This window comes from Giraffa tippelskirchi, chromosome 3 (assembly GCF_054371585.1).
Source record: "Giraffa tippelskirchi isolate mGirTip1 chromosome 3, T2T-mGirTip1v1.2.pri, whole genome shotgun sequence".
Taxonomy (NCBI): Eukaryota; Metazoa; Chordata; class Mammalia; order Artiodactyla; family Giraffidae; genus Giraffa; species Giraffa tippelskirchi.
In genome coordinates, this window is record NC_137277.1 from 43501317 (window position 1) to 43524627 (window position 23311).

At 50.9% G+C, this 23311-nt stretch overlaps 1 protein-coding gene across 2 annotated transcripts in view; it reads left to right on the plus strand.

The window, feature by feature from the left end:
• The window catches only part of NOS2 (nitric oxide synthase 2), an 81302-nt gene that overhangs the window by 54338 nt on the left and 3653 nt on the right, over positions 1-23311 (plus strand). For both annotated transcript variants that reach the window (XM_081584864.1, XM_081584865.1), the window contains 18 exons: positions 2447-2609; positions 3558-3649; positions 4553-4694; positions 4786-4925; positions 6681-6855; positions 6949-7050; positions 10847-11041; positions 12068-12150; positions 12909-13053; positions 13908-14012; positions 15146-15195; positions 15551-15725; positions 16515-16647; positions 17786-17864; positions 18873-19054; positions 20460-20623; positions 21968-22175; positions 23021-23108. In XM_081584864.1, coding sequence (XP_081440990.1) covers positions 2447-2609; positions 3558-3649; positions 4553-4694; positions 4786-4925; positions 6681-6855; positions 6949-7050; positions 10847-11041; positions 12068-12150; positions 12909-13053; positions 13908-14012; positions 15146-15195; positions 15551-15725; positions 16515-16647; positions 17786-17864; positions 18873-19054; positions 20460-20623; positions 21968-22175; positions 23021-23108 — 2421 coding nt within the window. The remainder of the gene's footprint in view (positions 1-2446; positions 2610-3557; positions 3650-4552; positions 4695-4785; positions 4926-6680; positions 6856-6948; positions 7051-10846; positions 11042-12067; positions 12151-12908; positions 13054-13907; positions 14013-15145; positions 15196-15550; positions 15726-16514; positions 16648-17785; positions 17865-18872; positions 19055-20459; positions 20624-21967; positions 22176-23020; positions 23109-23311) is intronic.

A 23311-nucleotide genomic window follows, 5' to 3' on the forward strand; every position in this document is an offset into this window, starting at 1 on the left:
GACTTTCAGGGTCCAGGAATTTTCTTTAAGATTTATTTATTTTATTTTTGGCTGCGCTGGATCTTCATGGCTGCGTATGGGCTTTCTCTAGTTGAGATGAATGGGGGCTACTCTTCATTGGGGTGCGTGGGCTTCTCACTTTTGTGGCGCACAGGCTTGAGGCTCTCGGACTTCAGTAGTTGCGGCGTGTGGGCTCAATAGTTGTGGCACATGAGCTTAGTTGCCCTGCAGCATGTGGGATCTTCCCAGAACAGGGCGTGAACGAACCTGTGTCCCCCACATTGGCAAGTGGATTCCTAACCACTAGACCACCAGGGAAGCCCCCAGAAATTTTCTCAATGGGCTTCACTGGGCCACTGTTTTGATGTGCTAGGTATATTCTGGACTCTGCCTTGTACGTAAGGCTCACCACAGCTCTATGGGACTGATACCGTTATTACCCCACCTACTCTACAGACAAGGAAGCCAGAGCCCATGCAGATGGAACTTGTTCAAAGTCACATGTTCTGAAGTCCCAGAGCTGGGATTTGAACTCAGGCATTTTAGGCCAGAGCCCTTGCTTTAAAACTCAATGTTCTAGCATCCAGCTCTTTCATTTTGAAGGCTCTGACTTCATGCTGGACCTAAGGGATTCTTGCTGGTGTTTGGAAGGGAGTTGGGGGTGGTTATCTGGGGAAGCTACAGGGCTGCTGCTGATGGCTATTTAAACCCATTTGCTTTTCACAGAGGGAAGAAGTTTTCACAGTCACAAGTCCGTGTCTTGGTTTCCCCAACGAGGTCTCGGGGGTGTGAGTGGCAGATGGCACCCCATTCCCACACCTGGACCAATTCAGTCTTTTGTAGGTGAAGGATTGTATAGTCAGAAATGATAACTTTCTGAATGTTCTGTTCAAAGCCAGTTTACCGATGCCAAAAGCCACTCCCTTTTTTCAGAACTAATAGGCATCATAGTATTTTAGTGCCTCAGAAATCTGACTATTTGAAAACAAAGGTAAAATGTAAAATTCTAAAGGAATTAGTTGAAAACTTAACCATTTCTTAAAAAGTCACATATTAACACTACCAAGTATGTTGGCAGCATCGGTGTTGTGGTAGTTGCTACCGTTTTCATGCTTGGATGCAGAACGGGAAATGTTGCTATAAGCTTTGTTTTTGGGTTGTGGGAGGAGGGCTGCCATTGGTGGGACAGCCTCAACCTCACCCATTAGGTCCTTATGCGAGGAGTGTCCTTGAAGATAAATGGCACCAAGTGTTTTGTCTTTGAGCTTTTTTCTTTAATCAAGGAAGAGTTGTCGAGACACTCTTCATCCACTGAAAGGCCATTTTGTCCTGAGCTGTCCACTCTCCTTAATCACGAGTTCATTCCTTAAATAGTTTTGTTTGTTGCACTTTCAGATGTCTTTGGTGCCGATTGGAAATCTCAAGGTTGCTCTGTATGCATGTGTTTCAAAACCTTCCTGGCTGTGGGATGTTTTTACAAGCCTGGGCGGGGAGGGCAGAAGCCAGTTTAGAAATCTCACATGGGAGAGCTGGCCGAGTGGCACCAGGTTTGAGAAAGCTTGCTGTGGAGACCCTGCGATGTTGGACTACACTGAGGAGGACACCTCCTTGAACCGCCCCGGGGCCCTGAAGGCTGAGTCCTGAGAGCCCATCCCTGTCCGGACGTGACCAGGAAAGCGTGGGCAAGCCCTCCACATCTCTGGGCTTGGGATCCACCCCCCTAGGGTGGAAGATAGAAGGTTAAGAGCCTGGGCTTGGCGTTGGGGCAGCCCGAGTCTGAATCTTGGGTTTGCTTTTTATCACACTTCTGTTTCCAGGCCAGTACTTAACCTTCCAGATACACCAACTATAACAAGGACACAAAAATGCCTCTGTCACAGACTCAGTGGGACCCTGACTGTGGGTGGCGTTGCCCAGTACTTGGCTCATTAGTGACTGTTCAGTGCAGAGGAGCTGCTGGGGGAAGAACTGACGCATCTCTTAACCAAGAGAAGGTGGATGGGTGCTCCCCTGGCCAAGAGGCAGGATGTGGCTGCAGCCTGATGGATGCTGGTCTGGGTCTTGCAAGACCACTGAAAATCATTGCACTCTTCGCTGAGATGAGTATGACTAGAGAGAAGGCGCCTGGAAACAACAAGGGTGCCGGTGGGCTCAGGACCAGCTATGTAACTTGCGAGACCCAGTGTGAAAATAAAAAGGTGGCTTCCTGCTCATGAATGATTAAGAATTCAAGACAGTCAGAGCAGAGCATTAAGCTCAGCGTGGGGCCCTGCTGAGCTCGGCGCCCTGGATGCATGCCCATGAAGCTGCCCTGGAGGGGACGGTCTCCCTGAGCGACATCTTGCCCTCCTGGTGTCCTCGTTCAGTTCCTGCTTCTGTGGATTGAATCAGTCTCCATTTAAAGCCATCTCATTGTTGATCTTCCTGATGTCTTCCTGTCCCGCAGGGCAAAAATAGAGGAACATCTGGCCAGGGTGGAAGCGGTAACAAAGGAGATAGAAACAACAGGAACCTACCAGCTGACGGGAGATGAGCTCATCTTTGCCACCAAGCAGGCCTGGCGCAACGCCCCCCGCTGCATCGGGAGGATCCAGTGGTCGAACCTGCAGGTCGATGCCCTTAGATGGAGGAGGGAGGAGCGGGAGAGGAAGCTGGGAGGCGCACAGGCGGGCCCTGAGCTGTGTGCAGGGTCCTCACCTTCTCTCTCTCCATCCCTGCACTTTAGATAAGGGCTCATAGACACCCCCCCCCCCAGAGTATAGACTCCAATCTCTGCACCAGGATTTCTAGCCTATCTTTCTCCCTTGTGTTAAATTTGAGAGACTAAATACCAGCATGAAACCGAGTGACCTTGCTATCATTATTGCTGTGGACCCGGTTGTTTACCTTGATTGAATTCTCATCTTTTCTTTATCCTAGCCTCCTAGGTCACCTTTACATTTATTGCTGGGTAATTGTGGGCTTCCCAGGTGGCTCAGTGGTAAAGAATCCTGCCTGCCAAAGCAGGAGACGCAGGTTCGATCCCTGGGTCGGGAAGATCCCTGGAGGAGGAAATGGCAACCTACTCCAGTATTCTTTCCTAGGAAATCCCATGGACAGAGGAGCCCGGTGGGCTACAGTCCATGGGGTCACAAAAGAGTCGGACACGACTTAGCGATTAAACAACAACAACAATAGTGAAAGTACTTGGACAGATAAATAGATGAGAAATGCCAATGGAACGAGCTCTGGCTGTAATGAAATGTGCTGGAAGCCATGTGTGAAATGTGTAAAGCAACTAGGCTGTGGGAATCCTGGTTCATGGTGCTTGAGAATCCGGTTTTTTTGAGGGTTAGGTTTAGATAGGGTCTTCTAAGTACGGGGGGGCGCCTGGGCTCCCCTAGGAAAGCAGAAGAAGGAAGAAGGGGCAGAGAGGGGTGCACGCCTCGGCAGGATGTTCCGGTGGTGGGGATTTGGGCCACTTTTTCAGTCCCTCGTGACTTAGCTTCTGATCAGCCCCGCCGAGGCCTCTGTCCTCCTGGTCCTTGACGGGCGTGGTCTGGGTGGGCTGTGCGCAGGTCTTCGACGCCCGGAGCTGTTCCACGGCCCAAGAAATGTTTGAACACATCTGCAGACACGTGCGTTATGCCACCAACAACGGCAACATCAGGTGTGTGTGCCTTTCCCAAGGCTACAGCTGGGGCCCCTCACTGTCCCCAGAGGCTTAGCCGAGAGATGCAGGCGGGTTTAAGCTCCTGGAGAGGCCAGAGAGAAAGAAAGTAGAAAGACCTTGGCTTCTTCAGGAAGTCTTCACAGTGAACCCATTTCCTTGGTTTCTTTCTGACTTGGAGCCATTTGGAGGAGACAGAGGGGTTATTTAAGAGGCAACTTTACTCTTCAAGGTGAGGGTCCCCACTTTGCAGAGGGGATGAGAAGTTGGGTTTGCAGCCGATGGGTCCAGTGTGGTATGGGGTGGGGGGTGGGGGACTCGCTGTTTATCTGTACCCACCCCCGCCTTACCGTCCCCCTCCCCCAACCAAGGAGGTCAAGGCCAACTCATTCAGTCATTCATTCATTTTTCTGTTCGGCACACACCAAGTGTCTGCCTGATGGGGACCCGACACAGGGCTAGGTTTGGGGGTGGGACGTGAGCAGGATCCTAAGACGAGGCTCCTAAGAGGAGGCTCCAGCCTGCTGTGAACCTACACCTTGCACTACACAAGCACCCAGCTAACTCAATGCCAAAAAGAGAGATACAGTCCATCTGCAGAAAGGGCTGGGACAGCCTGAAGGGTGGGAAGGGCTCCCTGGAGGGGTGGTTCCTGCCCTGGAAGGAAGGGTAGGAGCTGAAGGGACAAGGAAGGAGAAGATACGTCAGGAAGTAGGCAGGCTACACAGAGGCTGGCAAGAGCTTGGCGTATCTCAGGGCTGCAGGGGTTTGGTTCAGTTAGCTTGGGTGCAGAGTGCTGGGGAATGGGAAGATGGGAGGGGAGGGGGACCTGTTAGGGGGGTGGTGGCTGGAAGTCCCCACCGAAGCCGGGTGGCAAACAATACCATCCTCATCTTGGGAAAGGTCGGCCATCACCGTGTTCCCCCAGCGGAGCGATGGGAAGCACGACTTCCGGGTCTGGAACTCCCAGCTCATCCGCTACGCCGGCTACCAGATGCCGGATGGCAGCATCAGAGGGGACCCCGCCAGCGTGGAGTTCACACAGGTACCAGACCCAGCTTTGGCGGGTGAGAGCAGAGCCCAGAGCGCCCCGGGGACCTGGATCTCCAGGCTCACTGGGCCTGTCTTGCCCCCAGCTGTGCATCGACCTGGGCTGGAAGCCCAAGTACAGCCGCTTCGACGTGTTGCCTCTAGTCCTGCAGGCTGACGGCCGCGACCCAGAGCTCTTCGAAATCCCTCCTGACCTTGTGCTCGAGGTGCCCATGGAACATCCCAGGTAAGCAGGCTGTGGGTGCTGGGAGTGTGAGTTCATGTGCATGCCCCCTCCTTTCTGAAGAGAGATCGCAGTCCTCAGGACCCTCCCTGCTCCTCCCCCAAAGCCCAGCCAGCAGCAGCTTGATGCCCAGAAGGGCTGGCTTTCCAAGTCCACCTCGTCACCCTTGTACAGCAACTCTGTCAGGCCTCAGACTTATGAGAAGATGCTGAAGGGGACAGGAAAGCAATGGCTTAGATAGACCGGATCCTTGGAGCTTGGGAAGTGGTGATTCCTGGAGAGGAAGCCTTGAAAGGCCCTGAGATTCTCACACTGGACAGCCCAGGCCTCTTTGACCTTCCTGCCGACTCTCTTAGCCATTCATCTCCTGACTGTGGTGACAGGATAGGGTGACAGTACTTGAAGAGCTCATCAGGTTCAGCCCCTGCTCCAGGCAGCTCTCATAATTACAAAAATACCTCCATACATTGACACTCACTATGTATCAGGCATTAGGCTGGGCTATTATTTTTATCCTCTGAATATACTGAACTTAGTCCTACCTCAGGGCCTTTGCACTTGCTGTTCCCTCTGCCTGACAGGCCCTTTCTTCAGAATTTTGCAGAGTTCATTTCTTGTTAATGAGGTACTTCCATTACCTGTTCTGAGAAGCCTCTTCTGAACACCCAGTCTAGAGTAGGAAACCTTACCCTTCATCTAACATATCACTTTGTCCTTTTTTTTTTTTAAAAAAAAGTTGATTTGTTTGCATGTGTCAGGTCTCATTTGTGGTATACAGACTCTGCGTGCGTGCTAAGTCGCTTCAGTCATGTCTGACTCTTTGTGACCCTGTGCACTGGAGCCTGCCAGTCTGTGGGATTCTCCAGGCAGGAATACTGGAGTGGGTTGCCATTTTCTCCTCCAGGGGTCTTCCCAACCCAAGGATTGAATCCGCATCTCTTACATCTTGTGCATTGGCAGGCAGGTTCTTTACCACTAGCATCACTTGGGAAGCACAACGGACTCTCTCTGGTTGTGGCCCTTGGGCTTAGCAGTTCCTTGGCACATGAGATCATAGTTATCTTAGTTCCCCGACCAGGGATCCAACCTGAGTCCCCTACATTGCAAGAGAGATTCTTAACCAGGAACCACAAAGGAAGTCCCACCACCTTGTCTTTATTTTCTTATTTATTTATTTGTTTACCTATTTATAGTCTGTAACGTCTTTGAGAATTAAGGATCTTGTCTTTCTTGTTCAGCAATATATCCCCAACACCTAGCAGGATGCCTGGCTCATAGTAGATGCTCAATTATAAATATTTCTGGGGTGAATGAATATACAAATAAAGGGCACTATTTAACTTCACCATAGTCCCATGATTTATCTCTGTTTTGCTGGTGAGGATGCTGAGGCTCAGAGAGGCTGAATAATATTCCAAGGTCACACAGCTGGTAATCAGTCAGGCAGAACTTGAACCTGGGCTTTCTGACACTGGGATCCTTAACTGCCATGTTTTGTTGAATTCTCAACATTTAGCGCAGAGTCTGCCACATACTTGATGCTTAATACCTTTGCTTGAATGATCTCATGAATGAATACATAATTAGCACATAAATGACACATATTGTGTCCAATTCACCTCTCCAGGTGGGATGAACTTAGAGATCAGCACTTGAAAAGGAGTTTTCTTGGTTGACTCTTTTTCTGAAGCTTTTATTAGGGGGTAAGTGTGGGCCGAAGTGAAGGCTCCATTGCCACCAGCCCCGCCTCCTTACCAGGTACGAATGGTTCCGGGAGCTGGAGCTCAAGTGGTATGCCCTGCCAGCCGTGGCCAACATGCTGCTCGAGGTGGGCGGCCTCGAGTTCCCAGGGTGCCCCTTCAATGGGTGGTACATGGGCACGGAGATTGGAGTCCGGGACTTCTGCGACGTCCAGCGATACAACATCCTGGAGGTAATGAGGACTGTCCAGCTGGGCCGGCTGGAGGTGCAGGCCTGCGGGTGGGGACCCAGGGACTGACTCACCTCCATCTCTCTGCCTCTACAGGAAGTGGGCAGGAGGATGGGCCTGGAAACGCACAAGCTGGCCTCACTCTGGAAAGACCGGGCTGTCGTTGAGATCAACGTCGCTGTGCTCCACAGTTTCCAGGCATGTCTGGTGTCTGTGGGTCTGAAGGCGCTCTGGTTAGGTTATCTGGTCCAGCCGCTCATGTCATTCTTGATGTTCCCCTTACAGCTTTGCTCATTTATTCATGCATCTAACAGTGTTGAATACCCAGTTTGTGTCAGGTGCTGGGGGATACAGAGACAAGCACTCTCAGGTCTTCTAGTGTAAACTTGAATGCTTCTAGCAACAGGCAACTCCTTACCTCTCAAGACTGGTCAATCCTGGTGTTTGAGCACTGAATCCTGTCCTCTCTCAATTTTCAAGGACTTTTATTCCTGAAATTCCTCCCCCTCTCATAACAACTGTCTCCTTATCCACTGGATCATTTCCATTGATGACCAATAAACTGTAATGATTCCCATCTCAAAGAGATAAATGACTAGCTAGCCAAATACTCCCCCTAACCAGCTACTACCTTGTTTTTCTACTTCCATTTACAGCAAAACCATTGATGTGCTAAGTTGCTTCAGTCGTGTCCGACTCTTTGTGACCCATGGATTGTAGCCCACCAGGCTCCTCTATCCATGGGTTTTCCCAGGCAAAAATACTGGAGTGGGCTGCCATGCCCTCCTCCAGGGGATCTTCCCAACCCAGGAATGGAACCCAGGTCTCCCGCGTTGCAGGTGGATTCTTTACCGTCTGAGCCATCAGGGAAGCCCCCAAACCATTGAGAGACCTCATAGTACATTCTCACCTCCCAGCTTTATCCTCCACAGCTGTGCCAGTCACACTGGAATTCTGGCTTTTATTCAAACTCACCAAGATGGTCCCCACCCTAGGGCCTTTGCACTTGCTTTTCCCTCTGCCTAAAACTCTGGCCACAAATCATCCTATGACCAGCTCCTTCCCTTCAGCCAAGTCTCAATTATCACCTTTTCAGAGCAGCCCTCTCTGACACCATAAAAATGGCACACTCACCCCACCTTTATCCTGTCTCTTTCTCTTATTCCTTTAACCCTTTCTTTTCCTTCATAATCCTTATTAGATCCTGACATAGTCCATCTTTCTCTTTCTGTTTTTATTTATGTATTTATTTTTGGCTGCGCTGGGTCCTCATTGCTGTGCACAGGCTTTCCCCAGTTGCTGCGAGCAGAGGCTGCTCTCTAGTTGTGGTGCGTGAGTTTCTCATCACAGTGGCTTCTCTTGTTGTGGAGCATGGGCTCTAGAGCATGTGGGCTTCAGTAGTTGCAGCACCTGGGCTCAGTAGTTGTGGTGTGTGGGCTTAGCTGCCCCACGGCATGAAGGATCTTCCCGGATCAAGGATCGAACCCATGTCTCCTGCATTGGCAGGTGGATTTTTAACCACTGGAGCCTGGAGAAGTCCATCTTTATTTCTTTGCCCCATTAGAATGTAAGCTCCATGGGGGCAGGGACCTTGTCTCTCTTGTTCACTGCTCTACCCCTGGAGCCTAGAAGAGTGTCTGGCATGTGGAGATGCTAAAAATGTATTCACTGGATGAAAGAGCCAGAGCCCATGTCCACATGAGCAGTGGTTACTCTTGCTTCCCTGTCTGGGCGGCAGCGTCCACCACACACAGCAGGCTGGTTTCTGTGTGGGACTGAGCCCTCTGGCCCATCTGCTGCTCTCTCTCATATAAACACTCCCCTTGTGGGAAGGAGCCATGGGACGTGTGAAGCTATTATTGCTTTAGAAGCTGGGATCATCTCCACAAAGCTGGCAGATGTCCTGGAAGCCCGGCCACTGGGCTGAGAGTCATTCATTCATTCAGCGAAGTTTTATTGTACATTTTTCATGTGTCAGGCACTAGGCCAGGCCAAGAATATGAGCAGTGAACAAAACAGACAGAAACCCTGACCTTGTGGAAAGTAATGGGAGCTGACTTTAAACACCCAGTAAATACATATGATCACGCACTGTTCCCTAGGGCTGGTCATCCTATAGGCAGGTCAAGCTTGTGCCTGATTGTGGGGAGTAGGGGGCATAGGGAAGCTCTGAGACAAGACAGGAAGAGCCCCCTGTGGCTGGGCCAGCTTGGGAAGGCCCCAAGGCTGTGGACCACACATCCTGACCCTGGGATCAGCTCTGACATTGGCAGGATGTGGATATGTCCCAGAAAATCTGCTGACCCTCAGCAGTCTCCTAACCACTGCTGACCACGCCCCTCCACTGCTTGAGAGTCTCCAGGCAGGACCTCCCCATGACCCTCCTTCGGGTTCAGCTTCAAAAGGCTTGGGCTCATTTCCTCATCTGTAAAACAGAGATAATAATGGTACCTCCCTCACTAGGTTACAGTAAGAATGAAATGAAAACCAATGCAAAATGTTTAGCTGCACTCCCTGACCGACACTGAACACTCAAAAAGCATTAGTGGTTTTTTTTTCCTGTTTTATTTATGTATTTGGCTACAACCGGTCTTAGTTGCTGCACGCAGGATCTTCAGTCTTCACTGCAGCATGCAGGATCTTCTTCATTGCGGCTTGAGGAATCTTTTAGTTGCAGCATGTAGACTCTATTAAATATTAATAGTTCCTCGACCAGGGATCGAACCTAGTCCCCTCTGCCTCCCACATTGAGAGCTCAGAGTCTTAGCCACTGGACCACCATGGAAGTCCAGCATCAGTTTTGTTGTTATTATTATTTATTACTGTTACAACCATTCTCACCACTATCACCATCAGCTCCTAAACCTAAAACTGGTCTGGCATCCAGGAGCTGCTGTGTGAAAAGTGAAGTGTTAGTTGCTCAGTAGTGTCCGACTCTATCACTCTGTGGACTACATACATGTAGTCCACCAGGCTCCTCCGTCTATGGAATTCTCCAGGCAAGAATACTGGAGTGGGTTGCCATGCCCTCCTCCAGGGGATCTTCCTGACCCAGGGATTGAACCTGGGTCTCTTGCCATGCAGGCAGATCCTTTACTGTCTGAGCCACCAGGGAAGGCCCCAGTTGCTGTGTATGTAAAAGTTTACAAGGCGTGGCTGGTCCTACTGGGCCCTTCACCAGCGGCCTCCTCTCCTGCCTCCTGATCTGGCCTCATGCAATGCCTGTTCGCTGCCTAACTTGTACCCATCTCTCAAAACTCACCTCCTCTTAGAAGCTTGTCTCTAAAGAACTCACCTCCTCTTAGAAGCTGTCTCTAAAGTCCCCCATCTCTCCTCTGGGACCCTGTCTGAGCGTAGCCCTCCGTCAGCCCTCCATCAGCACCTGCTCTGACCTCTGTTGTAGCTTCTGTCAGACCATGTGAAACGGCTGAGGTCCTTCTGCCTCCCCCAGTTAGAACATGATCTAAGGCAGAAACGGGGCTGTGTCTTTCACCTCTATATGCAGTGCCTGGTAGATAGAAATAATAATAGCAGCTAACATTTACTGAGCATGTTTTATGCTTTACTTGTTAACTATTTTAAGATTTTTAAAAATTATTTTTGGCTGTGGTGGGTCTCTGGAACTCTCTGCCAATAAGTGACAAAAAAGACACTGTGGTTTGATTCAGCAGCATCCAGAGAGCCATTTGCTGGGAGTTCAGGGAGAGTGTGAGCATGGCCTGGGAAGCTGGACACCGCCCCCAGAGGGCCAAGGGTGGCAGCCTGTGGTCTGAGGGCTGACCATGGCTATTGTGCCTGCTTGGGCTCCTCAGAGGCTCTGGTTGTCCCTTGCATTTGGGTATTTATTTTCCTCAGTGAGAATGGGTCCGGGGGATTGCACTCCCTTTTTACAGATTGCCAGGCCCTCCCACGGTCCATCCAGGAGCCCTGCAGCTCACTGGCCACTCTCCTCACTCCTCTCATCAACTCACCTTCTTGCCACCTTCTGATTTAGAAGCAGAATGTGACCATCATGGACCACCACTCCGCTGCAGAGTCCTTCATGAAGTACATGCAGAATGAGTACCGCTCCCGAGGGGGCTGCCCAGCCGACTGGATTTGGCTGGTCCCCCCAATTTCTGGAAGCATCACCCCCGTGTTCCACCAGGAGATGTTAAATTACGTCCTGTCCCCCTTCTACTACTACCAGGTAAAAGAGAGGGCTTCCTCTACTCTCTCTTGGGAACTCAGGGGTGGAGACAGAGTGTATATGCACATGCATGTGTGTGTGTTTGCATATGCCTGTGTGTGCTCACTCGTGCAGGACATACAGGGACACAGAGGCATATATTTAATTCTTTCTGAACTTCACTCAAGGATGCTTTTGTCCATTTCCACAGAGGTGAGACTGAAGGAAACACCTTTCATTGTACCTTTAGTAGCTCAATGCTCTGAGAGAGCTGAAGCTCCTGAGGGTGACCCCCATTGTGACTGCCTGCCCAGGAGGGGTGTAGACAGTCATGGAGCACTGTGGTGAGGAGCCTGGCTCCCAGTCACATACATCTGGGGTGATTCTTCCACCTCCTAGCTGTGTGATCTCAGGTGGGTCATTGCACCCATCTAAGCCCTGATTTTCTCATCTCTGAAAAGATGGGTGTCAGCTCCATGATGGCAGAGGTGGTCAGGAATCCTGTGAGCTGGTGCACGGAACAGCTCAGCCCAGTGACCTACCCAGAGTGCACTCAGGAACCATCACCCAGTGAAACGGGCTTTTTTTTTTTTTTTTTGTCCAAAAGGACCTTGGTTAGATTTAGGGAGGAACTTCCTTGCTCTAAAGGTGAGAAGGAGGGTGACCGACTGCTTGGGACAGTGTGTGCCTGTTGTCACAGCACCTCCTTCTACTCTCAGTGGCATCCCAGGTCAGACTTTACATTATATACAGTCTATATAGGCTTCCAATGATAAGACATCAAAAGAAAAGAGACATGTGGCCCCTCCTTCCAGGGGGACAGTTGAATGAAAATCAGCTGATCTGTGCCAGACAGGAGCTTCAAGTCTGAGGGAGACAGACAGACGCAGCCCTTCTCTGTGTAGCTTTCAGTGAGGGAGTGGGGACAGGGTCTGCTTGCCTCCCCACCCCCCACAACTTACGAGGGGCATGAAGGGCCCTCTGTATCTCCAAGCCGGAGCCGAGCCAGGGCCTGTCTTGCCTACATAACTGCCCTCTTTTCTGAAGGTGGAGGCCTGGAAAACCCACGTCTGGCAGGACGAGAGGCGGAGGCCCCAGAGAAGAGAGATTCGATTCAAAGTCTTGGTCAAGTAAGTGGGAACAGTCACTGTTGACATCTGACTGGCAGCACTTCCTTCTAGGCCTTGAAGGACAGGGAACAAAGAGAAAGGGTTTGGAGGGCCTTCTCTGGCGATCCTGTGGTTAGGACTCAGCTCTTCCACTGCAGGCTGCGTGGGTTTGATCCCACCCCGGGGGCACCAAGATCCCGTGTGCCTCATGGCCAAAAGACTAAAGCGTAACACAGAAGCAGCATTGTAACAAATCCAATAAAGCTTTTAAAAATCTTTTTTAAAAAGCATATTAAAACTATTTAAGAAAAGAGAGAGAAAGGGTTTGGTTCCCTGATGTGCGTGCATGCTAAGTCACTTCAGTCGCGTCCGACTCTTTGCGACCCTATGGACTGTAGCCTGCCAGGCTCCTCTGTCCATGGGATTTTCCAGGCGGGAATACTAGAGTGGGTTGTCATGCCTTCCTCCAGGGGATCTTCCTGATCCAGGGATCGAACTTGTGTCTCATTATGTCTCCTGCATTGGCAGACGGGTTCTGCCACAGGTGCCACCAGACCCCAATTCCATGGGTCACCTGCCACCTCTGCCCCAGAGTTCTCTCTCCTCTATTTTCCCAAAGGTCCTGAGTGGTGGGTTGAGCAGGGGAGGGGAGTGAGACAAGGTCCCTAGCTGGTAAGAAACCTGGATTCTTTTCCCTCAACCTACCCCACTGTAAGCGCAGGGCCCCCGTCTTCCTTTCTGGGAGGCTGACTTGGCACCTCCTCTGTCTGTCCCCACAGAGCCGTGCTCTTCGCCTCGGTGCTGATGCATAAGGCCATGGCATCCCGGGTCAGAGCCACGATCCTCTTTGCAACGGAGACGGGGAGATCGGAAACGCTGGCCCAGGACCTCGGGGCTTTGTTCAGCTGTGCCTTCAACCCCAAGGTAGCCGCCTCAGCCAGTGTGTGGGGAAGTCTGGGACGAGTTACAGTGATTGCTCTGCTCCTAGATATCCCTGAGCCTCGGGACATACTTTGCAACTCTGCGATAGAAGGAAAGATATGTGTCCCGGAATTCCCAACTTACCTAGTAGATAAGCTTTTCATAGTGTTCCAGGAAACACAATTTGAGAAACATGTTCCTAATGATGCCAAGTCTTCATATTCATGAGCTGTTTCAGAGGAATTTTACTCCCATTTGCAGAGCACCTCCTATATGGGATGCAGGGCTAAATGTGAACGGCGCAGAGAATGGATAAGATGCAGAGAAATAAAACAAAACCCCTAAGGGTGACTCATTCCTTCTAGCAGTGTTGGATTTGAGCCTACATCACTGAAGTCACTGAAGGCATCCCGGGTCAGGCTGGCCTGGGTAGAATCCTGAGGCCCTGACGTATTTCACCTGAGATTAGCTTCAGGCAAAGCATCTGTGTTCCCAAGATGTCAACGTAGTTGAGCATTTTTGTAACCTGCTCATCCTGTTTTTGTGAAAAATATGTCCACATTCTTGGAATCTGAAATAGCAGTGGAAGTGGTGAGACGTGATGTGGAACATGGAGTGTTTTGGAGGCAGACCCCCCAGGGCTGGCTGATAATGCTAGCCATGGGAGAATCAAAGAACCGAGGATGCTGTGTGCAAATAGGTTCGGTTGGCAGGGACTTGTTAAGTACTTACCTCCTCCGTGCCAGACACCAGGGGACAGAGCTGATGGCGGGGACCCAAGCACGGGGTGCCTGGGGAGGGCATGGAGGGTGTCAGCCTGGAAGCGAGGGCTGACGTCCACCCTGGGTGCTGTGCAGGTTCTCTGCATGGATCAGTACAGGCTGAGCCATCTGGAGGAGGAACAGCTGCTGCTGGTGGTGAGCAGCACTTTTGGCAACGGAGATTCCCCCGGCAACGGAGAGGTAGGTGGCCCAGGGCCCAGGGGTCTGGGGGCTGGTAAGGGCCTGAGAGGACCAAGGAAAGGACCTGGGGACTCAGCATGTCCTAAGGAGGGCATTTGGGAGTGAGAGCTCCGATTACTCTGGGTTGCCCTAACTTTAGCCATCAGCCTTCCTCCTTCGTAATTACCAGTGTATACTCGAGCTGCCAAGCCTATGAGGTGCTTAATGTATTTCAATAAATTGACCTGCCTTTTTAAATTTAAAAATTCATTTTTATAGGAAACTATGTCAGTCTCACAAATGGAAAGCCAGCAAAGAGTGGTCCCACGTACATCCAATGAAAGTCAAGCAGTTATTGAATTTTAGCCAGATACTGTTGCCTAATCATGGCTTGCTTTGTTTTTCAAAAAGAGTAATAAGCAAGTATTAGAGAAGTGTTAAGTCTCCACTGGCAGTGATCTGAGATTTTTCCCTAGTGTTCAGGACAAGAAAATAAAATAATTGAAACAGGAGTAACTGTTTAAAAATTGTAGAAAAAAGAATATTTTCCTACCATGTAATTTGACACTATTTTCCATCTGAAGTTATCTTGTAAAAAAAAAGAAAGTGAAAATGTTAGTTGCTCAGTCATGTCTGAGTGTTGGCGACCCTGATGGACTGTAGCCTGCCATGGGATTCTCCAGGCAAGAATACTGGAGTGGGTAACCGTTCCCTTCCTGGCCCAGGGGTCAAGCCCAGGTCTCCCGCATTGCAGGCAGGTTCTTTACCACTGCACCACCTGGGAAGTTATCTTGAGTTTCTGGGAAATCAGGGTTATTTCGGAGAATATGGGACCTATTGTCAGTCTGACAAGAAGAAAGGCTAAGGTCCCATCAAGAGACCCTCTGGAGATACCCTGCAATTAGACAGGTCCCCCCACTCTGCCAGGGCTGGGCTCTCCTGGGTCCCCCACCAAAGGTCAGGCCCCCATGAGTTGCTGAGGGTGAAACTGTCCCCAAGTCCCAGCCAGGTGGTCCACATAAACCAACTTCCACATGAGGATCTTGGACTTTGTCCTGCCAGATTTGGCCAGTTTTCAGATGAGCCACCAGATGACTAGGAAGAGCAGTGCTCTCGTTAATTGTGTCCTGAGACGTCTATGATTCTCTTTCTAGAAACTGAAGAAGTCCCTCTTTATGCTGAAAGAACTCACCAACAAGTTCCGGTAATGCCCTTCCCTGCTCCCAGAGTCTGGGTTCCATCTGACGATGGAGCTGGGGATGTACAAGAGGGGGATTTCTCTGGGATGTCCAGGCCCAAAGAGAGCTTGTCCTCAGGGGTGTCGTGGGTCAAAGCAGGAAAACCAAGTACTTCTCTTGGGTCTGCAGGCCAAGGGTGGGGTTGGTCTTGGGAGTTGATGACAAGGCTTGGCAGCCAGGGAAGACAGGAATGGGATGCGTGCCCTGGTGATCCTTGCCCAGCTGGCATGAACGTGTCCCGGGGCTGACCTATGACTTGTTGGCCCTGGGGCAGGTGGTGGGTCAGCTCACCCAGGCTCCATGCGTGTCCTCCTCCGGCAGGTACGCCGTGTTTGGCCTTGGCTCCAGCATGTACCCTCAGTTCTGTGCCTTTGCTCATGACATCGACCAGAAGTTGTCCCAGCTGGGGGCTTCTCAGCTTGCCCCAACCGGGGAAGGGGACGAACTCAGCGGGCAGGAGGAGGCCTTCCGCAGCTGGGCCGTGCAAACCTTCAAGGTCAGTTCACATCTGGGAGCTGCCCCACCACATGGGCAGGGAGGCTGTGGTGTACTTGTGCCCCAGACACCTGTGCCAGGCATCCTGGGGGTCACCACCCCTATTGGGCCCTGTAGGCATGGTCCCAGTGTGGGCAGGGTCGCAGGTTGGAGGACTCAGGTCACTGCTGCACCCCAACAGCCCCCAGAAGAGCTCCACTGAGACATGTGTCCCCCAGGTGGGAAAAGGTGGATAAGATGCTTCCCTGTCCTCGGGAGCTATGGTTTAAGATCTTTCCCCCCTCTGATTATCCAGGTCACCTCCTGACATCCTTGTCTCATTTCAGTGTCCCAGCTACAGAGAACTTGGAGACAGGGCTATCTCCGTAGGTCTTTAGGGCCTGTGGCTTGACCCCACTGACTGAGAAAACTCACTGAAGCAAAGTCTTTCACCCCGCAGCGGGACTTACGAGCACCAGCTTGAGAGGGGTCGGCATGATTCCCAAGCCCATGTCTCCTCCACACAATTCCACATCAGGAAAATGGGAGCAATCAAACCTGTCTCATGGTGTGGGCATGCAGATAAAAGGAGATGCTGTCCTTATTATTAATATTCATAATAGCAGCAACAGCTACTCCGTGCTAGGACCAGCCACTTTTTACAGTCTTCATAATAGCCCTACCAGATAAGTGTCCTTAGTAATTAAAGCACTAGGCTCAGTTGTAAGGAACATGGTAGCCCCAGGGGTGGTGTTGCTGCTGCTGATAACAGGAATGGTTATTAACACTGGTCTATTTCATCTTCGTCCAGGCAGCCTGTGAGATATTCGATGTCAGGGGCAAGCACCACATTGAGATCCCCAAGCTCTACACTTCCAATGTGACCTGGGACCCACACCACTACAGGCTCGTGCAGGACTCAGAGCCTCTGGACCTCAACAAAGGTACTGCTTCCCTGTAACACAAGGAGCTTGTTTGCCCTTCCTTCCAGGTGGGCGTGTCTGAGTCCTGAGCCTATAGTCAAGCAGAACACTCTGTGTTTGTTTATGTGTATATCTGCACATGTGTGTTAGTTGCTCAGTCATGTCTGACTCTTTGCAACTCCCTGGACTATAGTCTGCCTGGCTCTTCTGTCCATGGGATTCTGCAGGCAAGAATACTGGAATGGGTTGCCATGCCCTCCTCCAGGGGATCTTCCCAACCCAGGGATTGAACTGAGGTCTCTTGTGTCTCCTGCATTGGTGGATGGATTCTTTATTACTGTGCCACCTGGGAAGCCCAAGGAGACCACTAGGACCCTCTGAACAGAGGCAGCTAGTCTAGGGATACCAGGCGTCTCTCTCTCATTGGGTCCAAGAGTCTGTAGGGATGCAAGACCAAGGGCTTGTCTGGTCTCTGAGGAAGGGTATTCAGAAGGAAACCCTGGGAGGGTGGTGGAAAGAGAAGGGTGCTCCCGTGTGCCGGACACTGTGCTGGGCTCTTTGTGTACATGCTCTAAGCGATCGCTGACACTCATCCCAAGTGGAAAGCACAGACAGAGAAACTGAAGTTCAGGGAGGTGTGACAAGTTGCTAGCACGAGGCCAAGTTGGGATTTAGGCCCCAGCCTTCCAGCTCCAATGACATCCAGGTGTTAATGAAGGACATTTTGCAGAGGCAGTTCCAGGCTGTGGCCTGGGAACTCTGGATGGCCCCTATTGATGCTGTGCTCCCATGATTCCTCTTGTCTTGTACCACAAATGCAGTGGTCCTGCAGGTTTCTGCATGTTTAGGATATCCTCAGCTTCAACTATGCTCTCCTATGGATCCCAAGCCATGGGATACTCTAGAAATCCCCATATTGGGGGCACCTAAATTGCATTCCCCAGCATCTAGCAGCAGCACAAGCACCTTCTGTCAGACCAAGGGTCTTTATTTGTGACTGAGAAACATAGTGGGAAAAAAAAGGCAGGGAAGGAAAATCCCAGCACCGCCACCGTGAGACACCCAGGGGAATGTCGGGTGTAATTGACTCAGCACGTGGAGGCTGCCCCACCAACACTTACGAGCCACGTCGCCACTTCACCGTCTCTCTATTCCACAGCCCTGAGCAGTATGCACGCCAAGCATGTGTTCACCATGAGGCTCAAATCGCACCAGAATCTGCAGAGTCCGAAATCCAGGTAGAGCAGAAGACAGGACTTCAGGGTGAAATTCCACCGATTTTATTTATTTATTTATTTTTGGCTGCGCGAGCTTTCTCTAGTTGTGATCTGCGGGGGCTACTCTCTAGTTTTGGAGCATGGGTGGAACACTGGCTCTAGGGTGCATGGGCTCTGATAGTTGCAGCACATGGGCTTAGTTGTTCTAAGACATATAGGATCTTCCTGGACCAGGGATCGAATCCATGCCCTCGGCATTGGCAGGTGTATTCTTTACCACTGGACCACTAGGGAGGTCCCCACAGATTTTATTTTAATCAAGGGAAGGCCAGAGTAAGTCAGTCTTGAAGGAAGAAAATAAAAGCATCTGCTGGCCTTAGCTACGGTGCTGTTGGTAGGACCAGCTAAACTGCTCACCCTTGTGGCCACCAGCACCTTCACATCAGGTCTCCATTAACCATGGGCCAGTTTTCCAGCTTGGAAATCAGGCACCTGCTTCACTTCCTGTCCTTTGTGACTTAATTATTTTACCAAAAAAAAAGGAGGACAAGAGAAACTCAGACCCTTTGGCTCTTTCTTAAGAACTTTCAGGAGAAGTTTTGGCAGGGCAGGACCTTTCCCTGCCGGGCAGCCAGTGTTGTGGATTCTCTGTAGGTTTATCTGTGCTGTCCTTACATTCGTTAGCAAAATTGGGCTGTGTTATAATAAGAACCAGATTTGTGCTGACACTAGGAAAGGTTGGTCCCAATGCCCACGTATCTCCCAGTGACATGCTTTCTTTAGGCAGAGTCTGTGGCCAAGCTCTTGTGGAGGGTTACTGCCCACCCTTTCCCCACGGAGAAGCCACGGTCCCCACCAGCCCCCAGCCCTCTTGAGCACCCCAGCCCTGGGATGCTGGCAACCTGTGTTCATGGAACTGGGCAGAAACATGAAAGGAGGGCACATTTCCTGGGGAAGCTGGCCCACCCATTGGGGAGTGCGGGAGGAAATCCTGGTGGCGTCACCAGAGGCTTCTCTTTCCTTCTCCAGCCGCACCACCCTCCTGGTGGAACTCTCCTGTGAGGGCAGCCAAGCTCCAAGCTACCTGCCGGGAGAGCACCTCGGAGTTTTCCCAGGCAACCAGCCGGCCCTGGTCCAAGGCATCCTTGAGCGAGTGGTGGATGGCCCTGCCCCGCACCAGTCCGTGCGCCTGGAGACCCTCTGTGAGAATGGTGAGCCTTCTGCAGGGGAGCTTGGCTGAGGTGACCTCAGCATCCTCCCACCACCTCCCAGCCCCACTGATGGGCTGGGCCCAGACCTGCGCTGCGAACACTCATCTAGTCTTGTCCTTCTGGCTGAGTAGGGGGCCCCTGAGGCCTGCCCCAAAGCAGCCTTTCAAATAGTTCTGGACTATTTATACTATTCTCAGCTGTATATTCTGGACTATAATAGTTCCAGTGAGAAGGGATTCTTCCTTGAAACTATCTGCCCAACACCTGAGGCTGGGCTGTCTTTCCCCTTCGTTTGTTTCCTTAACTGGCCCCTTCTGTTGACTGATTCATTTTTCCATCGAAATTTTAATCACTTATATCTATATACCAGGGGCTTCCCAGGTGGCTCAGTGGTAAAGAATCTGCCTGCAATGCAGGAGACACAGGTTCAATCCCTGGGTCAGGAAGATCCCCTGGAGAAGGAAGTGGCAATTCACTCCAGTATTCTTGCCTGGGAAATCCCATGGAACAGAGGAACCTGTTGGGCTACAGTCCATTGAGTTGCAAGAGTCAGACACAACTTAGCGACTAAACTATCACCACCACCATCTGTATACCAGCCTACAAAACATCTATATCCCAGGCTATGTGTGCATGTCTGCTAAGTCATGTCAGTCGTGTCTGACTCTTTGTGACCCTATGGACTGTAGCCCATCAGGCTCCTCTGTTCATGTGATTTTCCAGGCAAGATTACTGGAGTGGATTGCCATATCCTCCTCCCAACCCAGGATTTTCCCACCCCAGGGATTGATCCCACGTCTCCTGCATTGCAGATGGATTCTTTATCATTTAAGCCACCAGGGAAGCCCCCGTCTGGGCTATATACCTGGGCTAAAATGAGTGAGACTCCATGTCTGCCCTCAGAAAACTTATTACTTAGTACAGGAGGCAGATATGCAAGAATATTCATAATAATTACTATTATAATAATAACAGTAGCAGCCACCACAGGATAGAAAAAGGCTTTTCTCTAAATGAACAACTCACCTCTAGGGTGTACATCAGTCTTTGGTGAATTTAGTCAATGTGAATCTGTAGTTCACCTGTGTGTGTACTGCTGAAGTTCAAGTCCGTGCCAGAGAGGGACTGGACTCTGGTTCATGGTTAGTTTTGAAGATTGTGTCCACTTGGGTGCCCTTTGGGGGGTTATTGATCAGCCTTTCCTGGCAGTCCTATCTCTGAGCACCATTCCCCTGCGCGTGAGTTGGGCACATGAGCCCTTTTACTGTTTCTGGAACCAGAATTTCAGTGTCTTCTCTCCCCGACAGCTGGAGGGTGGAGGGTGTCTCTCCCTGAAGCCTTATCACTCTTTGGGAAACCTAAATGGGGCCTCTTTCCTATCCTGTCTCCTTTCTTCCCTCTTCAGGCAGTTACTGGGTCAAGGACAAGCGACTGCCACCTTGCTCACTCAGCCAGGCTCTCACCTATTTCCTGGACATCACCACCCCGCCAACCCAGCTGCTGCTCCGAAAGCTGGCCCAGCTGGCCACGGAAGAGGCTGAGAGGCAGAGGCTGGAGACCCTATGCCAGGTGAAGGTCGGGGCTGGTGGGTGAGGCTGGGACAGGGTCACAGAGTCAGGGGGAGCCTGAGCCTAGAGCTGTTTTTTTAAACTTCAAGAGGATCCACCCCAGCTTCCCAAAGTGCGACTTGTCAAAGGCTGGTGGGAAGTCAGGCATCCTCTCCCGTCCCATTTCTAGGACATAGTTGCATCGAGTGAACTGAGTTTTTTGAATGTGTGCAGAATGCAGCCTAAGTGCCCTTCCTTAGAAATTAGCTGGAAAAAGGAGAAACATTCTCTCTTGTATTCCCTACACCTGGAAGAAGCCTGGAACTCAGGAAGTATTGGAGGATAGATGATGTGGATGAATGGACATAGTAACAGATGTGTAGTAGTTGAATTAATAAATGGATGAAAGAATGCATTAACTCACTGGAAACTTTCTAGGCCCAAGTCTTTGCAAAGGCACTTCCAACCCAGGGATCAAACCCAGGTCTCTCACATTGCAGGCGGATTCTTTACCAGCTGAGCCACAAGGGAAGCCTAAATAATACTGGAGTGGGTGGCCTATCCCTTCTCCAGCAGATCTTCCTGACCCAGGAATCAAACTGGGGTCTCCTGCATTGCAGATGGATCTTTACTATCTGAGCTGCCAGGGAAGCCCTTTGCAAAGCACTGGATATCATTATTACCATCACCATTATCTCTAATAATCTTGATTCCAGTCACCTCCACTGCCATTATCCTGTGGCGGCACTACACTAACTTGGCACACATTTTCTCACTTAATTCTCACAACATCCCCACGAGGTAGGTGATGCTGTCCTCACTCCACAAAGGTTAAGTAATGGGGACAAGATCCCACAAATAGTAAGAGCCTTCAGGCAAGGTTTGAACCCAGGTCTGTATGATTCCAAGTGTGTTAGTCACTCAGTCATGTCCTTCTCTTTGTGACCCAATGGACTGTAGCCCACCAGGCTCCTCTGTCCATGGAGTTCTCCAGGCAAGAATACTGGAGTGGGTTGCCATTTCCTTCTCCAGAATATGATTCCAAAGCTCTCCCCTAAATTAGGTTACGATAAAAATTTGACTGCTGCCCATGTATGATTCCAAAACATTCACCCAAATTAGGTTATGATAAAAATTTGACTGTTGCCCACCAGTTTTGACAGTAAGGTTCTAAGCACACAAGTTAGAGAAATGCTACTTCTCTCCAGCTCAGTGTTTTCAGCACCATGGACAGAGCCAAGTTCTTTGAAATGCTTGCTGTGGGAATGAATGAGTTGAGTGAATGAATGAATACTGAATTGTGACAGCCTCTTCCCTCCGTGTGGAGCAAACTCCCAGAGACACTCACATTGCCCTTGGCTTTCAGCCCTCGGATTACAACAAGTGGAAGTTCACCAACAGCCCCACATTCCTGGAGGTGCTGGAGGAGTTCCCGTCCCTGCGGGTGTCTGCCAGCTTCCTGCTCTCCCAGCTCCCTATTCTGAAGCCCCGGTACTACTCCATCAGCTCCTCCAGGGACCTCGCACCCACGGAGATCCACCTCACTGTGGCCGTGCTCACGTACCGCACCCGAGGTGAGGCTGGGGCAGTGGCTGTGGGCAGCCCAAGTCTGCTACTTACTGGGCAGCTGTTCAACACCTCTGAGCTTTGATCTCCTCATCATTAAACACCCATCTTCCAGACCTGTTAACAGCAGTGGGAGGAGTATGGGAGAGATCACTATGAACCAGGCACCGAGCTAACTTCTTTGTAGATGTGATCTGAGAAGCACATTCATATGGTTTCTGAAAACCAGGCAGAGACTCTCTTTGCTAAAGACCATTTGCAGGAGACCTGGGTTCCATCCCTGGGTTGGGAAGATCCTCTGGAGAAGGGAATGGCTACCCACTCCAGTATTCTTGCCTGGAGAATTCCACAGACAGAGGAGCCTGGCAGGTTACAATTACAATCCATGGGGTCACAAAGAGTCAAACATGACTGAGCGACTTTCACTCAAAGAACATCTACAGAGGCCAGGTCTCAGTCCTCGGACCAGGGGAGGGGAGGCAGGTGCACATCCTATGAAAGCAGGATTCCACCCTGAGGGAAACCAATCGAGACTTCTTGGTAGGAGCATTGGAGTAGGAGTTAGGGAGGCTGAGTCGTGACCCAATTCTACTGTTACCTGAGGGAACTTATACAAGTCACCTTCCCTCTCTGATACTCAGCTTCTGCAGTGAGAGAGCCTTGCCTGTTCTGAGTCCCTTTCAGCTTTTGCCGACTCTGGGCACATAGGGAGGAGAGCTCAGAACCAGGAGGAAAAGCAGCCCTCTGATTAAAGCCTGTTGGTGCCTGAGCGGGCAGTTCAGGGAGGAGCCACTAAAAGTGTTCATGCATGGGTGGTGGGGACCACATTGGTCAGTGTGTGCTGTCCTTGCAGATGGCCAAGGTCCTCTGCACCATGGCGTCTGCAGTACGTGGCTCAGCAGCTTGAAGCCCCAAGACCCGGTGCCCTGCTTTGTGCGAAGGTAGGCACTCCCTCCACTGTGTCGACTGTGGGACCACTGGCCCCGGGGAGTTCTGGGTTGAAAGGGAGGCTTCTGGGGTTTAGATGCCACTCTGGGTCTATTGGCCTGTGAAGAAGGCACTGGGGTCATCACACTGGGCCTCTCCATTCTAACCCCTAGTGATAGAGCACAGCCAGGTCTCTAGCAGGGACAGAGGTTGATGG